We start from the raw sequence: 25250 nt of genomic DNA on the forward strand, positions 1-25250 counted from the left end.
AATGTTTTAACATGCCCCCTTAAGGTTCATTCTACTTCTATTCTCTTTTCTCTGCCATTCCATCCCACTTAACTCTTGCTGATCTCAGAAGATACATCTTTCTATCCCTTTTCTCACCAAAGACCTTTATTCACTTTACTACTCCTTGGACTTTCATAGCCCATTTACAGCAGTACTAGTCAAAGTCAGTCCTGACTCTTAACAAGACAACCAACTCATATCTTTTTTTTTTTTTTTTTTTTTTGCTTTTTGGATCACACTTGGCTCTGCACAGAGGTTACTCCTGGCTCTGCACTCAGGAATTACCCCTGGCAGGTGCTCAGAGAACCATGTGGATGCTGAGAATCAAACCCAGGTCGGCCACATGCAAGGCAAATACCCTACTTGCTGTATTATTGCTCCAGCCCCCAAACTCATCTCAATCTAAATAAACTGGCTGTTTTCTTCATTGAGAAAATCTTGCTATTGGAAGCCAGAGAGATAACTTCTTAGGCTGGAGTTTATGTGAGAGCCCTGGGTTTGATCCCCAACACTGCATGGATCCTCTCAGCACCATGAAGAGCAATCTGTGACCTCCAAGCACGAGTAAGGTACAGTCCCTGATGACATCTAGGTGTATCCTTCAAACAAAAAACTAAAATGAAGAGTATTGCTGCAAAAAATCTAGCTATACTAAACAATATTTAGTGATGTATTTATTTATATTCTAGTACCAACTTATGATACTCATCAGTATCAGCTCCCTCACTGGGTATTGGACAAACACTTTGGCTTATTTGTCTCTGTGGTGGTACTCATTACATTTTATCTGGAACTGTAGTTTACTGTGTGCCATCAAGTCAACTTTCTCAAAACACGGGCTCTGTCTTCCTTTTTCCTGTTTTCAAGTTATGAAGTAGGGGTTTAATACATTTCCCAGACTGACTTCCGAGGCTCCTTTTGCAAACTCAGATTTTTAGAGAAACTTGTGTGTGTGTGAAGCAAGAGGGTTTTTGCTGAATGGAATTTACTTAGAAAGACATTAGGGGAGAGAAAGAGGAATATGTGTCCTAGAGAGAACAGAGACATTTCTAAAATGAAAAAAGAAAAAACATAGATATATGTTCAAGAAAGAACAGGGACTTCAAGAGCAAAACCAGACATATTTTTAAAAGAGAAATTTTCTTCCTTCTCAATCTTTATATGGTGGAAGCAACAGGATCCTGAATAGCTCATCAAATCTATGTCAGAAGATGGGAGTCCCATTTCTCCCCCAGTGTTTGATGATTACCTCCATGATCTGAACCAACCAGAGAGATTGCCAGGATGTATAGAATGATTACAGAGATGTTCTCAGTGAAAACATTTGGTAGTCCTCAGCACAAAAGGTCTGAGACACAAATTCCAGTGCTCAGTCAGTAGCTTAGGGACATCATCCAAGCTTCTTCCTTCTCCTGGCTCTGTTCTTAGCATGTCAGTGATGATCTCACTTAACAGTCACCAGGTAGCTATAGCAACACTAAGCACCACTTCATCATATAGCCATGTCCAAAGCCAGAAGGAAGAGGTGGATAGCAAAGAGCTCTCCTTAGGAATCTCTCTTCATTCACCAGAAGGAAAACCTTTCCCAGTGTTAGGGCACAGATCGAAATCTCCCTATAATGACAAAGAGACTCCAGAGACTGCAAACAGCAAGCAGGGTTTATTGTAAGATTGGCTAGCCAAGGTCCAGCTGCCTACACGGACACGCAGGTCCAGCAGGTTGGGCAAGACCCCGAGCTTCTCCAAAGGAGATCTTATATAGGCCTTCCCCGGCCATTACAGCAGAGCCCGAGCATTTCATAGCCAATAGATTTGTAATATTGCAAACTTTCTTAACCAATCCATTTAAAAGGACATCACTCCTTAGCCTATGGTTTTAGAGATCAGTATTCGCGCCAATATTCAGGAATGTCCCGGTTCTGGGGGCAGTCCTGGGTCCTGTGATATGGGTCTTGCGATATGGGTCTTGTTATCTGGTCTGACCACCACCCTTCTTGCGACCCAGGATGCCTGTATCCAAATTCCTTGCTCAGGGACAGATAGACAAGTTTTTCTACAATGCCGGCTCCTATAAAAAGAGTCTTAAGAAAGCTAAATAGATTCCTGTGGTCTGTCCTCACACCCAGAAGCTCCCAGGATGTGTCCCTCAAGCATCTTCGGCAAGAATTTACAGAGGACTCAGGGGAGGCTGCCATAGCAAGAATTGGCATTTTCAGCTTCTCTGGGAGAGAGTATAAAGTAACTGGAAAAGGAATGAACCAAGGAAAGACAGAATAAGGCTACATTAGAGAATTCATAGAGAAGATATGGTGAGGAGTATAGCTGAGAATGAGAAAATATAGCTGAGAATTTCAATGATGACCACAACCTGCCGCTGGTCATTCAATTGTGGTCATCATTAAAATTCAGCTATTATTTACTCTGCCAGGTCTTACCCAGATTTTTCTGGGATAGTTCTCACATCATCATCTGGGTTGGCATTACTGAGTCCACAGATTCAGCTCATCCAGAGAAGTCGCCAATGACATGGAAGGAAGAGCTGGCAGGATATGTGTGAATCCAGATCTCCCATCTCCAATAAATATTAGCAACTAACATCTGATCATCATTAACAGCTTCCTGGGCACTGCACCTGATGTTTTACATGAATTATTCTGTTTAATCCTGATAAGTCTCTAGGAGAGGCGTACAGTTTATAGTTTCTAGCACTTTAAGATCACGTGACTTGTTGATGTTACTTAGCAAAGTGAAAGAGTCAGGATTTGAACATACCCCTGATTCCAGAGTCCACAATTTTAGCCTGTAATTTAGAAAAAAAAAAATTGTTCATTTTTGGACCACATTTGGCGGTGCTCAGGAATTACTCCTAGGAGGCTTCAGTGTTTCAGTGTCACTCCTGGCAGGACTCAGGGGACCTTATTCAATGTTGAGTATATAACCTGGGTGCAAGGCAAGTGCTCTAACCACTATACTACCTCTCAAGCTTCTTTAAAAATTTTAAACTCTTTTTATTCATCTTTTCAGTTTTGGGGTCACACCAAGCAGTGCTCAGGGCTTACTTCTGTTTCTATGGTGTGGGATCACTCCTGGTGGGATTCAAGGGACCATATGTGGTGCTGGGGATCAAACCTAGGCTAGCTGCATCCACAAGTAAGAAAGACAACTCATTTTCCTTTAAAAAAATTATTATTTCCTTTTAAGATACCCTTCCCCTTTCTTCTATTTCCTTTTAAAATACCCTTTCTCTTTCCTCACACACTTTCCTCTTATGGTGGTAAGAAGGTGCATGATGATGGGATTGGTGTTTGAATATTAAATGTAATGAATTATTGTGAACAACTTTATAAAAACAAAATTAAATTGTTTAAAAAAAGAAAGAGAGATAGGGCATGATGTCCTGGGTTCTATGGAGTTTTGAATCTGCCAATAAGCTTATGAATATTATAGGAATGGAATTATAATCTTTAGTCACATAAAGAAATGACTGAGTTTCTCTCATTTTCCCTAGCCTTAATTGACTTATTTATTATAGGTTTGCAATATTGTAGAATTTTATTGGCGCTGCTTAACTCCTCTGTATGTATAAAGGACTCTTTACCACCACTAAAAAAACACACTTCTACCCATTCTGCTGCCCCCTGCCCAAATTCTAGTAAAGAATCCTTGTGGGAGAGGTTCCCCTTCAGTGTATAATGTAGTGGGGTTACCTTGGCTAGGAGGATGAAACCCAAAGCACAAGTGAGTGTTGGTGCTTTGGGAGCCCGTAATTGTGTACAATCCCTGACACAAATGAAAAGGGCCTTTATGTTGTGGGGTTTTGTTCCTGGGGTAATCCTCCATTTTAATGCTGATAAATCAATAGTGAGGATTATGCCCCTTAATTTAATTTGGCCTGCATATGGCAAAGCTCTCTGGAAGGGCTTTTATATGCTATTCTTTAACACAGTCAGTCTGTTGTTGTGTAAAAAAGAAGCCCCTGGAAGGGAAGCTGAAGAAGGATAGTGAGGCTACAGATGTTTTCACCCTGTAGCCTGTAACATGCCTTCCAGAAGGGATGTCCCAGTGGCTGCCTACCTCATGGAAGATTCAGAAAGCAATAGAGCCTTCGTGATTTCAGCAGCAGAGCTGAGCTGGCATCTCGGGAGCAGGAAAATGCGCACATATTTGTCCCGTGTGTCATCCTGGTGACTCGGAGGCTGGAAGCCAGTTGGGCTGACCTCAGAGCTGATGAGCCAGAGATGCAGCCTCTCAGCCAGGGCTGACTGTAGGCCAGATTCTTCCTGTGGGCTGTGAAGTGCAGATTGTCACATATTTGGACACACACACTGTCTGTGGGGGGCCATTTGCAGAACAACGTGGCAGTGCTAAGAAGATGAAACAAAACTTTTCTGTGTGTATCTGGACAGAGAGATAATTTCCCATCACCACTTTCAGTTCCCAGGCAAGTTTTCCTTTTCCATTTTCATTTTCTCCCTGATAGGGCTATATGGTCCTCTTACTAATGTCCTATCACTAGGCAAGATGCCAAGACGATGCATTTTGTACAGGACTGACATAGAGCACAACAAGAAAGGCAGCTGGTAGGATGGAGTGGGAGGGATAGTGGGAGGGACAGTGGTCTTCTTTTATGACGTGCCTGTGAGGTGGTAAATATTGTACGGGCTGTCTCATTTGAGAAGAAAGGTAGGATTTGTTGATAGACCAAGATGAAAATCTTAGCGCAGATACTGACCAATGGTTAGAATGGGGGCAAATTTCTTCATTTCCCTGGACTTGAGTACACTAGGCTACAAAGGATGAGGATGAGAGATAATCTGTACAAAGAAACTAGGACAATTCTAGACACACTTGTCTTACATGTGTGAGGCCTCCCATTGCCAAAACAACAACAACAAAATACCAAAATTCTAGACACACAATTATTAAATGCTCAGTACAGGATAAAGGCCAGCTACTATCCATACTGTGTATTCATGACTAGTAGTATTTAAAATATTTCTGTAAACCTCCCTTCTATAAAGGGTATATGCCCTTCTAATTTAACTCTAGATCACAGACTGGGGGAGGGGAGAAAGTTAAAGATTCCTACACATTGGAAACTTTGAATAATGCTCATTCTCTGCTTTAATTAGAGTGCCAACTTTTATTTTCTTATATTTGTGATTCTTATCTCAGGAATAATTAGGAGGCTGATCTTGGGTCCAAGACTCACAATTGCCAGGGATTTCACTGGCATGCCCTGAAACAATGACTTTCAAAGATTGCTTAGTTGTTTGAGATTTCTTAGACTGTCAATTTTAAAATTATTATTTTCAAAACTTTTTGAAGCCCAAAATCTTATCACCAATATAAGGAGCTTGAAGGAAAAATCTGTTTTGAATTATATTTTCCCTTGTGGATTTGCTTATGGTTGTACATAAATATTTATCTGAACTATTTCAACAAACTTTAAATCACCAGTGATCCTTATGCACAGGACTCTTTTAGAAGGATTGTGGATGTCAAGAATGTCAGCAATCAGGTGGGAATGCCGACTGGTTCAGCCCTTCTGGAAAACAATATGGACGACTCTCAAAAAATTAGATATTGAATTCCCATTTGACCCAGCAATACCACTGCTGGGAATATATCCCAGAGAGGCAAAAAAGTACAATCGAAACAACATCTGCACATGTATGTTCATCGCAGCACTGTTTACAATAGCCAGAATCTGGAAAAAACCCGAATGCCCCAGAACGGATGACTGGTTGAGGAAACTTTGGTACATCTATACAATGGAATACTATGCAGCTGTTAGAAAAAAGGAGGTCAAGAATTTTGTAGTCAAGTGGATGGGCATGAAAAGTTTCATGCTGAGTGAAATGAGTCAGAAAGAGAGAGACAGACATAGAAAGATTGCACTCATCTATGGTATATAGAATAACAGAGTGGGAGACTAACACCCAAGAACTGTAGAAATAAGTACCAGGAGGTTGACTCCATGGCTTCGAGGCTGGCCTCACATTCTGGGGAAAGGTCAACTCAGAGAAGCGATCACCAACTACATTGTAGTCGAAGGCCATGTGGGGGAAGGGAGTTGCGGGCTGAATGAGGGCTAGAGACTGAGCACAGCGGCCACTCAACACCTTTATTGCAAACCACAACAGCTAATTAGAGAGAGAAAACAGAAGGGAATGCCTTGCCACAGTGGCAGGGTGGGGTGGGGGGGAGATGGGATTGGGGTGGGTGGGAGGGACACTGGGTTTACGGGTGGTGGAGAATGAGCACTGGTGAAGGGATGGGTTCCAAACTTTGTATGAGGGAAGTATAAGCACAAAAGTGTATAAATCTGTAACTGTACCCTCACGGTGATTCTCTAATTAAAAATAAATAAATTAAAAAAAAAAAATAAATAAAACAATAAAAAAAAAAAAAAAAAAAAAAAAGAATGTCAGCAATCAGAGCTCTCTTTCTAGGGCCAGATTCCGAGATGCAGAGGCCTGTTGGAAAATATTTGGAGCTGCTGGAGCTGTTTGGTGGTTTTCAACATGTCTGTTGTTTTCATATTTTGGTCTATCTGTTCGTGCTATCCCTCCTGAAGAGAATTCCCTTGCCAGTCCGTTCTTTATTTGTTGATATTTTACAGTCCTCTGAGGTCTTATTCATGTGGTACCTCCTGCATAGCCTTAATGCAGCCAGGAGGGTCAGGAAAGAAAGAAGCCCCAGGGGAGAAACAGAGCAGACCACTTCGTAGTGGCAGGATGTGGGACCAGCACATGGGGAGCTGAGATGTCCAGTGAGATGAAAGCTGAGGGAAGAGGGAGTGGCTGGGTCATTTCCCAAATACAACAGTTTAAAAAGCTACACCCAGTACTTTTTTTTTATTCAGTCACCGTGAGATAAGTTACAAAGTTTTCATGTTTGAATTGCAGTCATACAATGACTGAACACCCATCCCTCCACCAATGCACATTTTCCACCACCAATGTCCTCAGTATCCCTCCCACCACTCCCCAGTCCCAGCCCTCCCCCTGCCTCTATGGCAGACAGTTTCCCCCATACTCTCTCTCTCTCTACTTTTGGCGTTATAGTACACTCAACTTCCCATCACCATTCAAGCCTGCCTGCCAGGGGCAGACGCTACATAATTTATCTTCTATTGCTCAGTTTGAACATTATAAGAGGTGGCGCGGCCACAAAAGCGGCGTGCTCCTGGAATTCTAAAATTGCAAATGGTTGGGGTCCAGAGACATCTCTGTAGGGTGCTAATCCACTTTGGGATTCATTTGGGAGTCTCTGGACCAAAGCCATTGGTGCACTGAGATGGCGCCCGGAGGCAGATAGTGGGCCTGACAGCCAGAGCCCCAAGTGGGCAGGGAGATGGGGAGGGATGGTCTGACTCCTCTGCTGCCGCCATGAGGCCTGGAGTCTTAGTCCTGGAACCTGCATACCTGGGCCTTGTTTCTGGAAGCTCGTGGTCACTGGGGTTTCATCTGGAGCAGGCGGAGAGGGCACACACACTCCATCTGAGGTGCCCCAGTGGGACTGGCTCTGTACAGGTTCTGGAGAGATCTCCAACGAGCTGCTATCTTCTGGGACTCACTGCCGTGTCTCTAGAACAAGGCCATTGGTGCACTGAGATGGCACCCCGAGGCAGCTTGTGGGCACCCAGTATTTTGGACCTTGTTCTGTGAGTCAAGAGATATGCTCCCATACTCATTGGGTAGAATGGGGTCTGCAGATATTTTTGAAATTTCTTTTTGCAAAAGATGAACATAGACAGATCTCATGAGACAATTCTGATTTCTGATGGTTCTTGAAAAATTAGAGTAGCCAAATCTATCTACTGGAACTGAACCAGCTTTCTTCCTTTGATACCTCCTTTCTGACTATCTCAATTCATAGCCTGTTCTACCAGCATCTGCATTTGATTCCTGACTATGTGCAGGGCCACCATATAGGTAGAGGAAAGAGTTCAGGCAATAGACCCTGGTAGCCAACTATTTCCTTCAAGACTTGGGTCTGGGATCCAGGGCAAGTTAAACTTATTCCTAATAATGACACCTAATAATGTGGCCATTGTGAGCGTAAACAATATTTAGAAGACTACCCAGCACATAGTAAGCCTGCAAAAATGTTAACACTAGGGACCAGAGAGATAATACAGGAGTTAAAGTTCTTGCTGTGTGCAAGGCTGACCCTTGTTCAATTCTCAGCATCACATATGTTCTCCCAAACTCCAGAATCAGGAGACAAACTGAGCACCTCTAGGTGTGGCCAAAACATGTTTTAAAGTTAGCTTTATCACTGTATTCTACATGAAATAGTAAATCCCTGGAAGAAACTATGCTGTTATTTCTGTATTTTCACCAAATCTGGAATCATTGGTATATACACAAATAAAAATAAAAATGCATATATGAATAAATATGTTCCCTTTGAACTTTTATTTGTTAAGTCAAAAGCTTAATTTACTTTGTCCTTAACTTACAAAGTTCAAAGCTGGCTTTTGGTAAAAACTACCAGTGAAACCATATAAGTGAAGATATATGCTGATAATACAACTTTTTTTCATAAGTGGATTGGTTTCTCACTGAAAAATAAGGACAGATTCAGGACAATGCTTAACATTTGCCTTCTTCAGAAACCCAGTTATTGGCAGGCAGCTACTGTAGTTAGTATCTTTTTTTTTCTTGGTTTTTGGGTCACACCCGGTGATGCACAGGGGTTACTCCTGGCTCATGGACTCAGGAATCATCCCTGGCGACGCTCAGGGGACCATATGGGATGCTGAGAATCGAACCCGGGTCAGCCTCGTCCAAGGCAAACACCCTACTCTCTGTGCTATTGCTCCAGCCCCCTATGGTTAGTATCTTAATTAAGGGTTTTTTGCTAAGAACCATACTTGGAGAACTTAAGTAGAAATGATGCTAGAACATGTGTCTGACTTGAGTTCTCTGACCACTTCTCTCCCCACGTTAGATTCATACTCAAAGGCAGTGCTTATATGCCTGGTGCCTCAGACAAAGATGTAACATCTCCAGAAATAACTTAGGTAGTTTGGCATGAACACCAATTTTCAATATGTCAGCAAATCTTGACGATAGCTAAAGTTAGGGCACTACCTACCAATACTGTAGTATAATCCGAACAAGAACTTTGTTTTGTTCTTTCTAACTGAGATGTAAGGACAGTTTAAGGACAAGGCTTAATTACTTGTCTTCTTTAGAAATTCAGTTATTGGAGGGTAGCTGTCTATGATTAGTATCTTAATTTAAAGGTAAATTGCTAATCTATCACTTAATCTTTCCTTAAAGATCTTTGCCATCAGCAAATAATGTTAACAAGTGATGGCCTGAACTCTGCAAAGTTTATCTGTAAGGTTGGATTCATAGCTTTTTTTTTTATTAGTTTATTTTTAATTAGGGAGTCATCGTGAGGGTACAGTTACAGATCCATACATCTTTGTGCTCATGTTTCCCCCATACAAAGTTTGATAACCCATCCCTTCACCAGTGCCCATTCTCCACCACCAGTAAACCCAACATCCCTCCCTCCCTCCCCAGTCCCGTCTCCCCCCACCCCACCCTGCCACTATGGCAGGGAATTCCCTTTTGTTCTCTCTCTCTGATTAGGTGTTGTGGTTTGCAATAAAGGTGTTGAGTGGCCATTGTGTTCAGTCTCTAGTCTGTATTCGGCCCGCATCACTCTTCCCCCACATGACCTCCAACCACATTTTACTTGGTGGTCCCTTCCCTGAGTTACCCAAAATGAGAAACCAGCCTCCAAGCCATGGAAACAATCTCCTGGTACTTATTTCTACTATTCTTGGGCGTTAGTCTTATAGTCTATTATTCTATATTCCACAGATGAGTGCAATCTTTCTATGTCTGTCTCTCTCTGACTCATTTCGCTTAGCATGATACTTTCCATGTTGATCCACTTATATGTAAACGTCATGACCTCATTTTTTCTAACAGCTGCATAGTATTCCATTGTATAGATGTACCAGAGTTTCTTCAACCAGTCATCTGTTCTAGGGCACTCGGGTTTTTTCCAGATTCTGGCTATTGTAAACAGTGCTGCGGTGAACATATAAGTGCATATGTCACTTCGACTATACTTTTTGGCTTTTCTGGGATATATTCCCAGCAGTGGTACTGCTGGGTCAAATGGGAGCTCAACCTCTAGTTTTGTTTTTTTTTTTATTTATTTTTATTAGTTTATTTTAAATTAGAGAGTCATTGTGAGGGTACAATTACTGATCCATACATCTTTGTGCTCATGTTTCCCCCATACAAAGTTCGATAACCCATCCCTTCACCAGTGCCCATTCTCCACCACCAGTAAACCCAACATCCCTCCCCCCCTCCCCAGTCCCGTCTACCCCCACCCCACCCTGCCACTATGGCAGGGAATTCCCCTTTGTTCTCTCTCTCTGATTAGGTGTTGTGGCTTGCAATAAAGGTGTTGAGTGGCCATTGTGTTCAGTCTCTAGTGTGTATTCGGCCTGCATCACCCTTCCCCCACATGACCTCCAACCACATCAAAATAACTTTAAGGTTGTGCCGGTGCTGGCTCTCTGAGGTTACACAGGGCTGGCTCTCTGAGGTTACTCAGGTGCTGGCTCTCGGAGGTTGCACAGGGTTGGCTCTCTGAGGTTACACAGGTGCTGGCTCTCTGAGGTTACACAGTGTTGGCTCTCTGAGGTTACTCAGGTGCTGGCTCTCTGAGGTTACACAGGGCTGGCTCTCTGAGGTTACACAGGGCTGGCTCTCTGAGGTTACTCAGGTGCTGGCTCTCGGAGGTTGCACAAGTGCTGGCTCTCGGAAGTTACACAGGGCTGGCTCTCGGAGGTTACACAGGGCTGGCTCTCTGAGGTTACTCAGGTGCTGGCTCTCTGAGGTTACTCAGGTGCTGGCTCTCTGAGGTTACACAGGTGCTGGCTCTCTGAGGTTACACAGTGTTGGCTCTCTGAGGTTACACAGGGCTGGCTCTCTGAGGTTACTGAGGTGCTGGCTCTCTGAGGTTACACAGGGCTGGCTCTCTGAGGTTACACAGGGCTGGCTCTCTGAGGTTACTCAGGTGCTGGCTCTCGGAGGTTGCACAGGTGCTGGCTCTCGGAGGTTGCACAGGGTTGGCTCTCTGAGGTTACTCAGGTGCTGGCTCTCGGAGGTTACACAGGGCTGGCTCTCGGAGGTTACACAGTGCTGGCTCTCTGAGGTTACTCAGGTGCTGGCTCTCTGAGGTTACACCGGTGCTGGCTCTCTGAGGTTACACAGGGCTGGCTCTCTGAGGTTACACAGGGCTGGCTCTTGGAGGTTGCACAGGTGCTGGCTCTCTGAGGTTACTCTGGTGCTGGCTCTGGAGGTTGCACAGGTGCTGGATCTCTGAGGTTACTCAGGTGCTGGATCTCTGAGGTTACACAGGGCTGGCTCTCTGAGAGAAAAGGTCGCGCGGCCGCTAGCGCGGCTCAGATCTGTCCCAGTCCCGAATCCTGGAGCCGTGTTAGTTGCTGCTCAGTGTCGCCGGGGTTCCATCCGGAGAAGGTGTGCAGGCGGCACCTCCTCCCTCCGGCCCCCCGGTGTTGTTGGCCCCGATTCGGGCCCGGAGCATTGTCCGGGCCGCATTGCTCACCAGAGTGCCTGCCGCTTCTCTGTGGATTGTGGCATCAAGATGGCGCCAAGGGTGGGTCGAGGGCGTGACTTCCGGTTGCCGGGACCACTCAGAGTTTGGGCTGACGCCGTCCCACTCCAGTGGCCCCCGCGGCTCGGATCTGTCCCAGTCCCGAATCCTGGAGCCGTGTTAGTTGCTGCTCAGTGGTGCCGGGGTTCCATCCGGAGAAGGTGTGCAGGCGGCACCTCCTCCCTCCGGCCCCCCAGTGTTGCTGGCCCCGATTTGGGTCCGGAGCATTGTCCGGGCCGCGTTGCTCACCAGAATGCCTGCCACTTCTCTTCAACCTCTAGTTTTTTGAGAATCGATTCATAGCTTTTCTAGAAAGCATGCACTTGACAAAGAACTTGAGTACAGCCACAATTAATTTCATTTGGAAAAACACTATCTAAAAATAAAAGATGTATCCAAGATTCCAAAAGTCGCTCTTCTACTTTGTACTTTAAGATGACTTTACTCTTTTTTAACTTCAAAAAGGTCATTTTTTAAATGTAAGATTTCTACTTTTTCTAATAAAGAAATTTCTGGCCTTCTCCTGACCAGAATTTTCAATCTCTCCTTAGCTCAAAAAACTCCCTTCCTTTTTTCTTTTTCTTTATTCCTTTTGTTTCCTTCCTTCCCCAACAACAAACCCTTGCCTTTCCTCTCAACATCTTTCTTTGTCTCACCTCATAATGTTTATACCTATGGCTCTAAGTTCTGGTTGTTAATCTCAAAGAAATATAAAAGATAATATTGAGTAACAGCAAAATCTGGCTGTGTCTGATAATTGCAGCATTCTTTATCTCTTTTTTTATTCTCAATTTGTGATTGCAGGAAATTCTAGAAATTTAGCACACGTCTTATATCCATGGTGCTTGTGTCCTCATTCAAACCTTGGCTTTATCAGGCTCAGAATGAGTTTTTTGGTCAAGTTACCTTTGTATATTGAGCCTATGTTAAAAAAAAATAAAGAGAAGAGAAGGATTGTTCAAGTTGAAAATATTGCTGAAGACAAAATTTGTTATGAATTCTGTCTGAAATCATTTTGTTATCAACATTTAAAGCAACCTAGAGATTAATTTTGATTAATTCCATAGCCTTATTTGCTTTATTTCATTGTCTTTAAGTTCAAAGAAGGAAATATCAGAGTTTCAGTCCCAAATGTATTCTGTAAATTAAATACATTTTATATCCTACATGTAGGATGCAAATATGCCCTCACATTTCCCTTTGGCTTCGCCCTAGTCACTTTAAATTAAGAACGAATCTGCGCATGCATTTGCCACAGAAATTGTTGACTTTAGTTATACCACACTCCATGTGCATCTTAATAGCTCCTCAGACTTGTCTTCTTGATGAGGAGACAAAACAGGAGGTTGGAGGGGACATTTTTCTTTTCATCTGAATGAGGTAGGTCAGGAAGACAGAGCAGCAGAGAGAGCTCTGGTGAAACAGAGCCATAACGACTGCTGTGCTTGGGAAATTAGATAATAAACAGTCCCTGATACCCAGATTCTAATGGCCTAAGATCAACACAGTCTGGAGATGTGGGCAGGAGTGGCCTGCCACACTCTGGCCCAGGCCCTCCCTGGAGAGCTCTTTGTGTCAACAAGAACAGCCAGTGCTCCTGGCTGGCTCCCAGCACTCAGAATGGGGCTATCATTTTTGTTTGCTTTGCAAATATCTTAATGGGAAGTGGTTCAACACCACCTATGGGTTAATCTGAGGGGTTCTGCTTGGCAGCTGTTCACTCTGAGAACCACATGGCCACTCTGGGGTGGCAAGAGTCAGGCTGACTGTGAGCGACTAACACCAGCTTGAGGCATCTCTGTACTTATTGGATTTGCTGACAGGCAGGGAGCACCTTGATGTCTTTTATTTTTCATTCCTTCTGGGAGGAAGTATATTTTCAGATCCAGTTGCACTTTCCCTCTAAGGTAGGGAGTTGTTTCCGTTAGTTTCTCTTGACAATTGACTTACTTCATTACTTCAGTATCTTTTCATAGGATCTGAATTTAGTATTAAACATGGTGGTGGGATGTGGTAGGGATGGTGGCATAATTGCAGGAAGAAGGATTTGGTAAGTTGGCCAGTCGGGAAAGCAAGGCCACGGCTGTGTCTTCACTTGCCATCTAAAGAATTTAATGACTACTGGATTTCTTTTTAACCCCTATACTACTATTCATTTAGTGTTTCTCTTCTCTTCCTGACTGTGGTATTCTCAGTCTTGACTCATGGGAATGCTTCCCAGGGTTGATTTGGCCAAGTTAGGTCTATCTAGATCTGTGTCAGCAGCAGACACTGTATGGAAGAGCTTTCTCTATGTTCTCTTCACTTGTGTTTCAGGTGAGGTTGGACAGTTTCCACAGCACAGGTTAAGGAAGTTCTGAGAGTGAACATAGATTTTCTACCAAGTGCAAGTTCTGATGTCTCTCCAGATCCTGAAACAAATGTCCAGCTACTCCCAGCTATTAAGCAAATCTGTGAAAGAGGAGGCCTCAGTTTCTCCTTGACAAGTGTTGAAAGCAGCTCCATTTTAGCTGTTTCCATTCCACACTTTAAACAATCCTGCAAAATCGTGGGCTCTTCCTGAAGAAGGAAATTTAGCTATTTCCCAAGATCATCAATTCTTCTCTAGAAGTTTTGCTCACCAGCAACTAAGATAATGAGCAACACGTAAGGCAAATAGATAGATAAGCCAAAAGACCTATCCTTGATAGATAATCAGCCAGACCACTCTGAATTAGTGTTACAGACCACTCTGTGACAATCTTGTCACTTGACAAGTAACATAAAGATCCAATTTACCTATAAGACCCCCAACAATTCAAACTTAGTCCTATACTAAGTTCCTTGACTCATGGAGAGTTTCTTTTCTTCTGCTTTCTGATAAACCTTTCTGTTTTCCAAGTCTAAACATCTCTGTTACTCAATATTGGTAACTACGGAAACTACAGAAACACAGAAACCTGCCATCACTGTTTCTGCATCACTTGCTTCTAAGGGTTTATACTTTTTTAAATGTTTCCACACCTATTTTTAGAATGATTGCATGTGGGACCCACTGGACTTGCTATTAGTAAGGATAAGTTCTTGTTGGGCTCACTTATTTTCTCAGAACCTCTACTTCCTTTCTTTCTGTGGAAAATAAAATGGCACGAAGATAACCTATTTCACCAGTCATGAAAGGAAATTGAGATAACATACACAGAGTAAACAGCAGCACATCAGACATGTAATAGTCACAGGAGTGTTCCATTTTCACTGAGGAACCCACCTTTCTTTATATAATCCTTAGCATTATTCTTTTCTGAGGTATTTTTTCTGAGATCTGCTATTCTTAACTCTTTATAATGAAGTCAGTGCCAAATTGAAGACAACATGAGTATTAAAGTAAATAATGATAATCAAAAGATAAAAAATGTATAGAATAAACTAAGAATTCATAATCCAAATAGGAAGGAAGGAAGGAAGAAAGGAAAGAAGGAAGGAAGGAAGAAAGGGAGGGAGGGAGGAAGGAAGGAAGGAAGGAAGGAAGGAAGGAAGGAAGGAAGGAAGGAAGGAAGGAAGGAAGGAAGGAAGGAAGGAAGGAAGGAAGGAAGGAAGGGAGGGAGGGAGGGAGGGAGGGAGGGAGGGAGGGAGGGAGGGAGGGAAGAAAGTGGGAAGGAGGAAAGTCTTTTTCCTGCAATAAAATGTGAAATAATAAATGGAGTGTTGAAAACTGAAAATCACCATCTGACAACAACCTAAATAATTGTTGATACAGTGGATACTTGAAGTAAGAAAGGAAAGTTTTAGGAGTTGCAAGCTATTTACAGAGTCTCTGAGTAAATCTTCATAAAATACTAATTACAAAAGGACAGCAGGGAAACCTGGCAGATGACACCTTAGCCAAGATGCAAGTTAACTTCACAAAGAGTCAGACAAACTGAGAGATTGTGTCTCCTCATCAGAGGCACCAAGAGCACACCACTTCCGTGAATTTCCTGCCAAATGTACATAACCTGAGTTTAATCACAAAGAACCAACAGGCAAATCAAACAGGGACCTTATCCAAAATGACTGATTTGTGGGTTTCAAAATGAGCCACAGAGGACTGAGGAGCTTTTCCAGATTAAAAGAGATTAAAAGAACATGATGGTGTAATTCTTTATTAATTTTTTTTACAATGTCATTAGGGCAATTGGCAAATCTGAAGCAATCTACATATTGGTTATTAGTAGTTAGTGTTAATTTATGACTTTAATCATATTTTAGTCATATAAGAGAATGTGCTTTTAATAAACTTAAAATTATTCTAAACAATTTAGAACTGAATTTCATGTTAGAAACCAGAAATAGTATGTTTTTCCTAGTATTATAGGAAAAATTTCCTAGTATTATAGTATTATATTTTCTAGATAGTATTTTGCTAGGGGTAAGGCAATTCCCTTGAACAAAGCAGACCCCCGTTCAATCCCGGGCACTGGTATGGTCCCCTGAGCATTGTCAGAAGTGATCCCTGACTACAGGGCCAGTAGGACGCACTGAGCACTACCAAGTGAAGTCCCCAAACCAAGTATAAAAATTTAAGAAGAAGAAAAACAAATAGAAATAATAAAACTTTTCTGGGTATGTTAGTTGAAAATGTCCCCTTAACTAAAGGATAAGAAGGTGGAAACAAGCTGGAGGATTGCCAGCAGGCTGAGTGCATGCTTTGCTTGCTGGAATCCCAGGTGTAGACCTAGCCCCACATGGTTCCCTGAACATTGCCACAAGCCCACATCCTAGCCTAATTCAGTCTCTAAAGTTCTTTGACCATAATTCAAAAGTAGCTCAACAAACAAGTTACTTTGTGGCACCACAAAAAGGAGAGAGAGATTATAAGAGACAAGCCTCTTCACAGATGTGTTACACCATTTCCCCTCCTCAACCAGCCTAGGGCTGGAGAGATAGCACACCGGGTAAGGCCTTTGCTTTGCACACGGCGGACCTGGGTTCGATTCCTCTGCCCCTCTCAAAGAGCCCGGCAAGCTACAGAGTATCCCGCCTGCACAGCAGAGCTGGCAAGCTCCCTGTGGTGTATTCGCTATGGCCCAAAACAGTAAATCTCACAACGGAGACGTTACTGGTGCCTGCTCAAGCAAATCTATGAGCAACGAGATGACAGTGATGACAGTAATATAGTGATATTAGGCATTTAACTGAAATTCAAGTTTATTAGAATTCTTATATTTACCTGATAACATTAGTCCAAGTTCTTTGGAACAAAACTTTAACAAATATGTATTAATGTATCATCAATGTATAACATATTTGTTGCTAAATCTTTATCAGGTATTTTCAATAGTCCTCTGACTTATATATGCCATAGCATAGAGTTGTTATTGCTTTTTACCTTTAGAATCTTTTGATTGAAAACCTGTTAAAAATAGCAATTCCTATTTTTATTTACTAAGATATTTACTCAGATATCCTCTTTTGTAACCACTCAGTCTTACTCTACCTACAACACTTTCTATGACCCTTCCCTGTTTTACTTTCTTCTTTGACACATATTTTGGCTTAATAAGCTAACAGATTTACTTCTTTCTTTAATTTATTGTCTTCTGCCTTCTCTGCTAGAATATATATTCTTTTTTTTTTCTTTTTGGGTCACACCTAGCGATGCTCAGGGGTCACTCCTGGCTCTGCACTCAGGAATTACCCCTGGCCTTGCTCAGGGGACCATATGGGATGCTGGGAATCGAACCCGGGTCAGCCTTGTGCAAGGCAAATGCCCTATCTGCTGTGCTATCACTCCAGCCCCTAGGATATATATTCTTATGAACACAGTTATCTTAAATCAGTTTGTTCACTATTTTCCCAATAATAGGAAACAAAGTAAAAGTGCTCAGTAAATATTTGTGGGATGAATGAATAATGTCTGGGAGGCTACATTTGCTACATCAGTTGCAAATGTATTATATAGTCTCATAATCATTACAAAAAGCACTTAAGACTTTCCCACCATATTAGTGTGTAGATGTATAATCTTAATATTAGTCCATAGATGTAAGGTAAGTAAAAGAACATTTTATTGGGAACCAAAGGGTACCTCCATAAACAGACAAAACAATTTAATCTGCCTCTTGGTAAGGTTTCTAGAATTAAATGTTGGTCATACCAGATGTATTCATGGAGATTCCAAATATAATTGCATGACTACATGTTTTCTGTTTTGGTTTGGTTTTGGGGCCAGACCCGACTTTGCTCAGGACTACTATCTCTCCAGTGCTTGTATAACTATCTGGAAGAATCTAGTGAAATGAACCCCAGACGGGCCAGAGCAACTGTACAGAAGTAGGGCATTTACCTTGCATGCAGCTGACCGAGGTTTGATCCCCAGCATTCCATATGGTTCCCCAAGCACCACCAGGAGTAATGCCTTGAGTGCGGAGCCAGAAAGAGCAAACAAATAGCCACCAAGTTAAGATAGTTTACAGTGTCCCAGAGCTATTTCACTGCAGGTAGAGCACTCGCCTTGTACACAACAAACTCAGTTTCAATCTAGGCATCCTATGGTGCCCTAAGCACTGCCAGGAGTAATTCCTGAGTGCAGAGCCAGGAGTAACCCCTGAGCACTGCCAGGTGTGGCCCCACAAAGCTAGAAAAATAAAATAAAATAACTTACATTGTCAACTCATTCAGGAAAGAATCTAACCAGGGATGTACCCACCCACCCAAAGGAGTACAAACATAGTGAGAATAAATAGTATGAGTATGAAAACTGTGTTTATTTTTCTAATTTTCCTCTCCCCTATCTGTCCCCCCCCACACACACACTATTGGTCTTATTTTGCACTGTTATCATTTGTTTCCTCTCTCCTACTTTCTTTGTATTTCCTTCATATCATATATTGATGATAAGGAAGAATGTTTGACTTTTAGAAATAAAGAAATACTGATTACAATAATAATGAGGAACTACTTTTTTAACCAAAAAGATGCTCTATATCACTGTCATCCCATTGTCTATCAATTTGCTCGAGCAGGCACCAGTAACATCTCCGTCAGGAGACTTGTTGTTACTGTTTTTGGCATATCAAATACACCATGGGTAGCTTGCCAGGCTCTGCCGTGCGGACAATATACTCTCAGTAGCTTGCTGGGCTCTCTGAGAGGGGCGGAGGAACTGAATCCGGCTCAAACACGTGCAAGGCAAACGCCCTACCCGCTGTGCTATCTCTCCAGCCCTTAAAATATCTCCTAGGAAAATAGCTGGACACATAAACTAAACATATATAATATTTAATGATCCATCTTTATGATGTGACAAAATGAAAATAACATAAATATTTAAAAATAATATATTAAATTACTTATGATAGTCATAAAGTATAACATATAGCCATATAAATGACATACATTCACATTTATATGTGTGTATGATTCATATACATATGGAAAGTTACTGATAATGAGAAAGGTAGATTGCAATGCCAATTAAATCAAGAAACATTATTATTATTATTATTATTATTATTTGCTTTTTGGGTCACACCCGGCGTTGCACAGGGGTTACTCCTGGCTCTTCACTCAGGAATTCTTCAGGTCCCCTGGCGGTGCTCAGAGGACCATATGGGATGCTGGGATTTGAACCCGGGTCGGCCGCGTGCAAGGCAAACACCCTACCCGCTGTGCTATCGCTCCAGCCCCAATAAACATTATTTTTATACATAGCATTTGCACCTAAAAAGACATGCACCAATATATCATCAGAAATTATATCTGAGTATAGAAAGTGTCCCATCATTATTTTCTTCTCTATGAATATCTGTATTTTATTTGATGCTCTAGTGAATATTTTTTCCAATCAGAAAAAAGATAAATGTTTTACATTTGAATATGTAGCATTGTCATCAACTAAAAAGCACAGAAGAAAAGATAAAACTAAGGAGCAGCTCTGATAACTCAAGAAGCAAGTGACTTGTTGCTCTTTTATGCCATCTCCCCATAATAAAAATTTGCTAACGTTCACCTTCAATCAAGGATTATTTTGTAGATGCTTTAAATCAATTCTAATGTGGCAGCAGACAGGTCACTTACAAAAAGAAGTTTGTGGTACAGCTAGGCTTGGAATTTATGGAATCTACCAGGAGCCCCCACCGCTACCCATCATAAAAGAAGCTGGGATGGGGATAGAGAGGGAAGGGAAAGCATCAGAGGTGCAGACACCAGGCCTAAAGAGTAATGATGTTATGGCATCAAAGGCAGGAGAGGAACAACATTCCAGGTAATGTGTGGAAGCAACATTCCAGGTAATGTGTGGAAGTGTAAATACCTACAACCCTGAGAAGAGCAAGTGGGTGTTTGACACATGTTTTTACTGTGCTGATGGTGAATAGTAAACAAAGGCCGATTATAGAAAACATAGCTTTCCTGTGTATGTAGTAAAAGCCATCTTTTTAATTTTGAGCGCCCTTGAATTTAATTTTTCTTCCTTTTAAGAGAGTTTATCTTCCAATCCCCTTAGTACATATTAAATATGAGTTTGCCATAAGAACTACTCCCAAATCTGAAGGAAGTAGAAAGCTAACAAAAATTACCACAAAAGAAGTAGGTATTACCAGTCCTATTTTTTAATTATAATCTGCCTTCAAATATGAACTGCTAATCGGTTTCTTAATTTGTGTAGGAGCCATTCTAGGTTATAATTGATAAAAGGCAAGGTACTCTTACCGATGCAATCAAATATAAAAAGAAAATACCGCAGAAAGAATTTAAAGTAAGGGTTAGTGAGTGGAGAGCCAGTGGATAGTCAATGTGTCTCTCTATTCCTGCCCAGAAAAAAGTTACTAATTCCAACTTGATTGGTCAGATCCTCAGAGAACACCCAGCATCCTTTGCTCTCTCTTTAATTCATAATTCAAATTCCAGCATATACCAAAAAATGACTGAGAAGCCAAGTATAGAATCCATCATTACACCCACACTGTAAAAATCACACAGTGGCATTTCTTTTCAAATAGTACTCTTCTGAGTTTGCTTAGTGAAACTCAGTAACTCCCTCCCAATCCCCCCACCCACCCACCTACCCACCCAAATCATCACCTCTTGATAAACTGGCAAATAACATTTTGGAGCTTGTAAAGCTAAACCTAGTCCCTGGACCATGGTGACTTCACCTAGTGCTGCCAGCCCAGCATGGCAGAGCCAGCTGGCTTCATGCTACACAGCCCAGAGAGATTGCTGGGGCTTCCTTAGCAGCCAGGCACTTGGAGCCAGCCATTGCTTGGCCTTTCATCCGGTCACACTGTGATCTGGATTTCAATAGAAGGAATCTGATCTGAATTAGATCAGAGTTTCATCTCGGGGGCTTTTATCAGGACAAATGTCCAGCAGAAGGGTTCTCCACTCTGAACTTCTGTTTCTTCTATATAATAGATACAATGAAAGCTTCGAGTTCAAACAGCAAAGGAACTTTTGCCACAGCTAGAAAGAAAAGCAATTTTGAAACTATGTGAAGTGTTGTGTAAACACCAGTGAATTTAATTGGTCGTTAAGGTTATTCTTACTCATCTACATGACCCGTGTTTAGAGGATCCACTAGATATCCTTTCACTCATTTAACTAATCTGCTATTTATTGAGCAATCACAATACAGAAAGGCACTGGGTGAGGTTCCAATATAGAATATGGAATAAAGCCTTTTTAGAGTTTACATTCCACCGTGGTAAATGCATACAAATATATACACAGAGTTCCCTCCCCCCACATATGGAAGTGATATATTTTAATGGATATATTGCTTACAATCTACTATAAAGAGATCATTTTGAAAGAAATGATCTTTCAATTTAAGCTGTTCACAGAAAATTCAGAAAGTGAGTTTTTCGGGTGTTTTTCCTTATGTGTGTGGAAGGGAGGAAGGTGCTACCCCACTGCTCAGGGTCCATAGTGCTCAGGGGTCAGCTGGGATGTAACTAACTAGTGGTCTTCAGGGCATCAGTGTCAAAACTCAAACCCAGAGCTTTGAACATGCAAAGCTGGGAAACTAACCCTTGAATTACATTCCCAGTCACAAATTTGTCCATTTAAATAAAGAGTAAGATTTCTACAGAACTAGAATAGTTCTTCTTGAGCCTGTCATTTTATATATGTAGACAATTAGAAATTTAGAAATTTACTTAAATACACGTTTGGGAAGGTGAGAGGGGGCAGTGGGGCAGGGACCTCAGCACAGACATGAGAATTCAGATTATCTGCCCTCTAGTTGGTGCCTCTCTGTTGCATATTATGCCTATAAAGGGTTGTAAATGACTCCTATTTTAATGGTGCAATATAATTACCATGTGTTCATGCACTGTCTTCCTAGTACTAGAAATTGGGTACACAGGACAACTATTTTTTTCAAATTGATTTTTTTCAAACTTTGCTCCATGTAACATTATTATATTAATAGATATTAACTGATTACCATTTTTTGTTTTTCTGTTTGTTTTTGTCACACCTGATGGTGCTTATTCCTGCCTTCTGTCCAGGGATCTTTCCTGGAGAGGTCCAGGAGACTTTATGTGATGCCAGGGATCAAACCTGGATCAACTGCATTCAAAGCAAGTCCCCTACCCATTGGGCTATCTGTCTCACCCTGATTATTGCTTCTAAATATTTATTTATTTGTAGGATTTTGGGGGTCACACCAGAGATGCTCAGGGATTACTCCCAGTTCTGCACTCAGGAATTACTCCTGGCGGTGGTCAAAGGACCGACCATAGGGGATGTTAGGGATTGAACCTGGGTTGGCCTCATGCAAGGCAAACACACTCTAATCAATGTACTATTGGTCCAGCCCCTGATTACTGCTTTCAAAGTCTCTTTGTTAAATTAGGTCAGGATACCCTGCATCTACCTCTCCTTAACCCACCATCCTACTTTAGAAAATCATAATGCCTCTTTAATTGTTATATTTCTGCACTGCGAAATAATCTCTTAATATAACTTTAAATATATATTAACTTGTATATCTTTAAGAATACTTTTTTATAATTCAGATTTACTTCTCAAGCTTATTTGACTATAGATATACTTTTAATCACTTAACAGTTAATGTGATTAAGGGGCTAGATGAAAAGTAGAGCCTTAGCAGCAATGTGATTGGTTTCTCAGTCAAGTTTGAGAAAGTAGAAAAGTAAAGCAAATGAGTCACACCCTTTTGCAAAGGTCAGTGTCTGGGTTCAGAGGTACCCAGGCTGCCTCTGGCTGTGGTAAGGTGCACCTGTAGGGTGCACTTCCTGTCCACTAGGTTCTTTAACATGGAGTAGGAAACAAATGGAAGCTGAAAGGGTATATTCTGATACATCTTTTAAGTCTTTTTTAAATGATCATTTTAAAAATTATTTTTGTTGTTTTTATTTTTAGTTGTTCTGAAGCTCAGAGCACTCTAAAGGACGGTGACACCTTCGCAGACCATGCAAACAAGGTAGGAAGGCCTCTTGGTCCCTAAGTAACTGTGTATCCTTGCAGCTGATAAGTCTCAGTCCCTGGGCATGCTGCCTGTCTGTGGCTGTATAGTTGGGCCATCCCAACATGAAACTGTTAGTGATATTTTGAAGTCTTTGAGACAAAAGCCAGGCTTTCTACAGAACTTTGGTTCAGCAGAGAGGCAGGGAGGTACAGCGAAAAGAGAATCAAAAGCCTGGAAATTTGCTGCTGAGAATAAACGCTAGCTGCTCCCTGAGGTGATTTGTCTGTGCACTCCACTCTCTACAGATGTTAGAGCCTCTTTCTGAGTAAGGACCCGAGGTTCTTTGGTAGCACTTTGATATCCTGCTCAAATTCAATATGTGAAATGGAGGCGTCTCTCTGTGACTTGGAGCCCACAGCAGGCTTTGAAGTCTGATCCAATTTTTGCTGCCTACTATTTGATGTTGAAAGGATGAAATGAAGAAAATGTACAGTTTTTGCCAGTAACTCTGCTGAGCATATGTAAGATTAAAAAAACAAAATCCTTTGGATGATGTACTTAGAAATGTTAAGTCGATTAATACCTTCCTATAGGTTTTATTTTTTTCCCGTAGGCATAAAAATTAAGGCGAGGAGAAAATCGGCACACTCCTATTTTTATATTCTGGATTATAATTAATTTAAGAGGGGGCTACCTTGCCTTATTTAGAGGCAGAAAAGAATGAATGAGGTAAAAAGTGTTGAGACTTTGCTACTGATTGCCCCAAGGAAGAGCATTCCATTCCATTCTGATGCAAGACCCCATCAATTTAGCTTCTTTCCCATATAATCAAGGTCAAGTTAAATGAAAGCACTGTCCTTAAGGCTACTTCATCAGAGGATGAAAAAGTTTCTCCCATGGGGTTTTTCGAAAGCACTGGGTTTCTGGAAGTGAGTCACTCTCTTTTCTACACCAGGTAGCTCCAGATCTCCAAGAACTGAGTCACTCACTGGGAACCCCTACAAAACCTGGTAAGGACATTTGACTTGGTTGCTATGTCTACTATTCATATGCTTTGTGCTTTTCATCATGGTAGGACTGTCCAAAAGGTGAACTCAGGAAAGAAGATGACCTATTGCTTGCAAAAACACTCAGCTTTGGGAAGTCATAAGGGCTGGAAACCAAACCTCTATTAAAGAAAGCAGTATAATCTATAATCTACTTTCATGGTGATTCATTAATAAAATTAATTAATTAATTAATTAATTAAAGCAGTATACTATTGCCTAAGCTGTGCCAGTCAAATTTTCTTTTTGGAGGGAAGAAAATGATGATCAAAGGCCGTACTTTTCCCTTTATTTGTAGAAATTTTAAAGAGAAAATTGCTATTTGGTGAAAAGATAGATGAACAGTTGATCTGTTTACCATGAAGCATATTTTTTGGGCCAAAATCAGGGCTTGGTAAAGAATGCAGGTGTAGAGAATAATTCTGCCCTCTTGGCACCAAGAACACAGACATCTTGCCATACTCCTTAGGGACATAGCTATTTCTGGCCTATTTTCTAAATTCTTTCTTACATACAGAATATGGTAAAAAATAAGTTTGGAGGCTAACGTGGTGCTATAGTCAGTCATTCTGGAAGATAAAGTCTGAGCCTGCTCATAAGAACCAGAGATAGTAAAAACAAAGTGAACCATTCCAAAGAAATAAACTTTTCACTTAAGATACTGATATTAGACTTACTTGATGACCTTGTCTATTTTCCAAAATGTGCAGTAATTTCTCAGGTGTCTCTAAATTTCTTCTTAGCTTATTTTTTCAATGACAGCATAGTACAATATGAAGTGGGAAAGATATAATAAATGTGTTAAGACCTTCAATCCATATGGAACATGAAGTCTTGGAGAGAGACAAAAGAGGATAAATGTATTATACAGAACATCTTAAATGGATATGCAAAAAATGATAAACCTGTCAAAAAGGAATGTTTTTCTGACAGCCATATGGTGTTTAGAAATAAGGCCACATTAAGATAAGGGTAGGAATAGTACCAAAAAAGGAGAATTTAGAAGAAATACTGTGGTGGAAGAGAATTCATTGTGAAAAATTTGTTGGGCATTTTTCTATCTCTCCAAACAGTTTCTATTATAGGATAACATTGGGTTTGTCCTTTTAGCCTTCCTGCAGGGA

General features: G+C 41.4%; 1 protein-coding gene across 1 annotated transcript in view; it reads left to right on the forward strand.

The window, feature by feature from the left end:
- Positions 1–25250, forward strand: part of MYO3B (myosin IIIB) — a 460143-nt gene that overhangs the window by 332671 nt on the left and 102222 nt on the right. The window contains 1 exon segment of the mRNA XM_055121066.1: positions 14403–14418. Within this exon segment, the coding sequence (XP_054977041.1) occupies positions 14403–14418 (16 nt within the window).

This window comes from Sorex araneus, chromosome X, assembly GCF_027595985.1.
Source record: "Sorex araneus isolate mSorAra2 chromosome X, mSorAra2.pri, whole genome shotgun sequence".
Classification (NCBI taxonomy): Eukaryota; Metazoa; Chordata; class Mammalia; order Eulipotyphla; family Soricidae; genus Sorex; species Sorex araneus.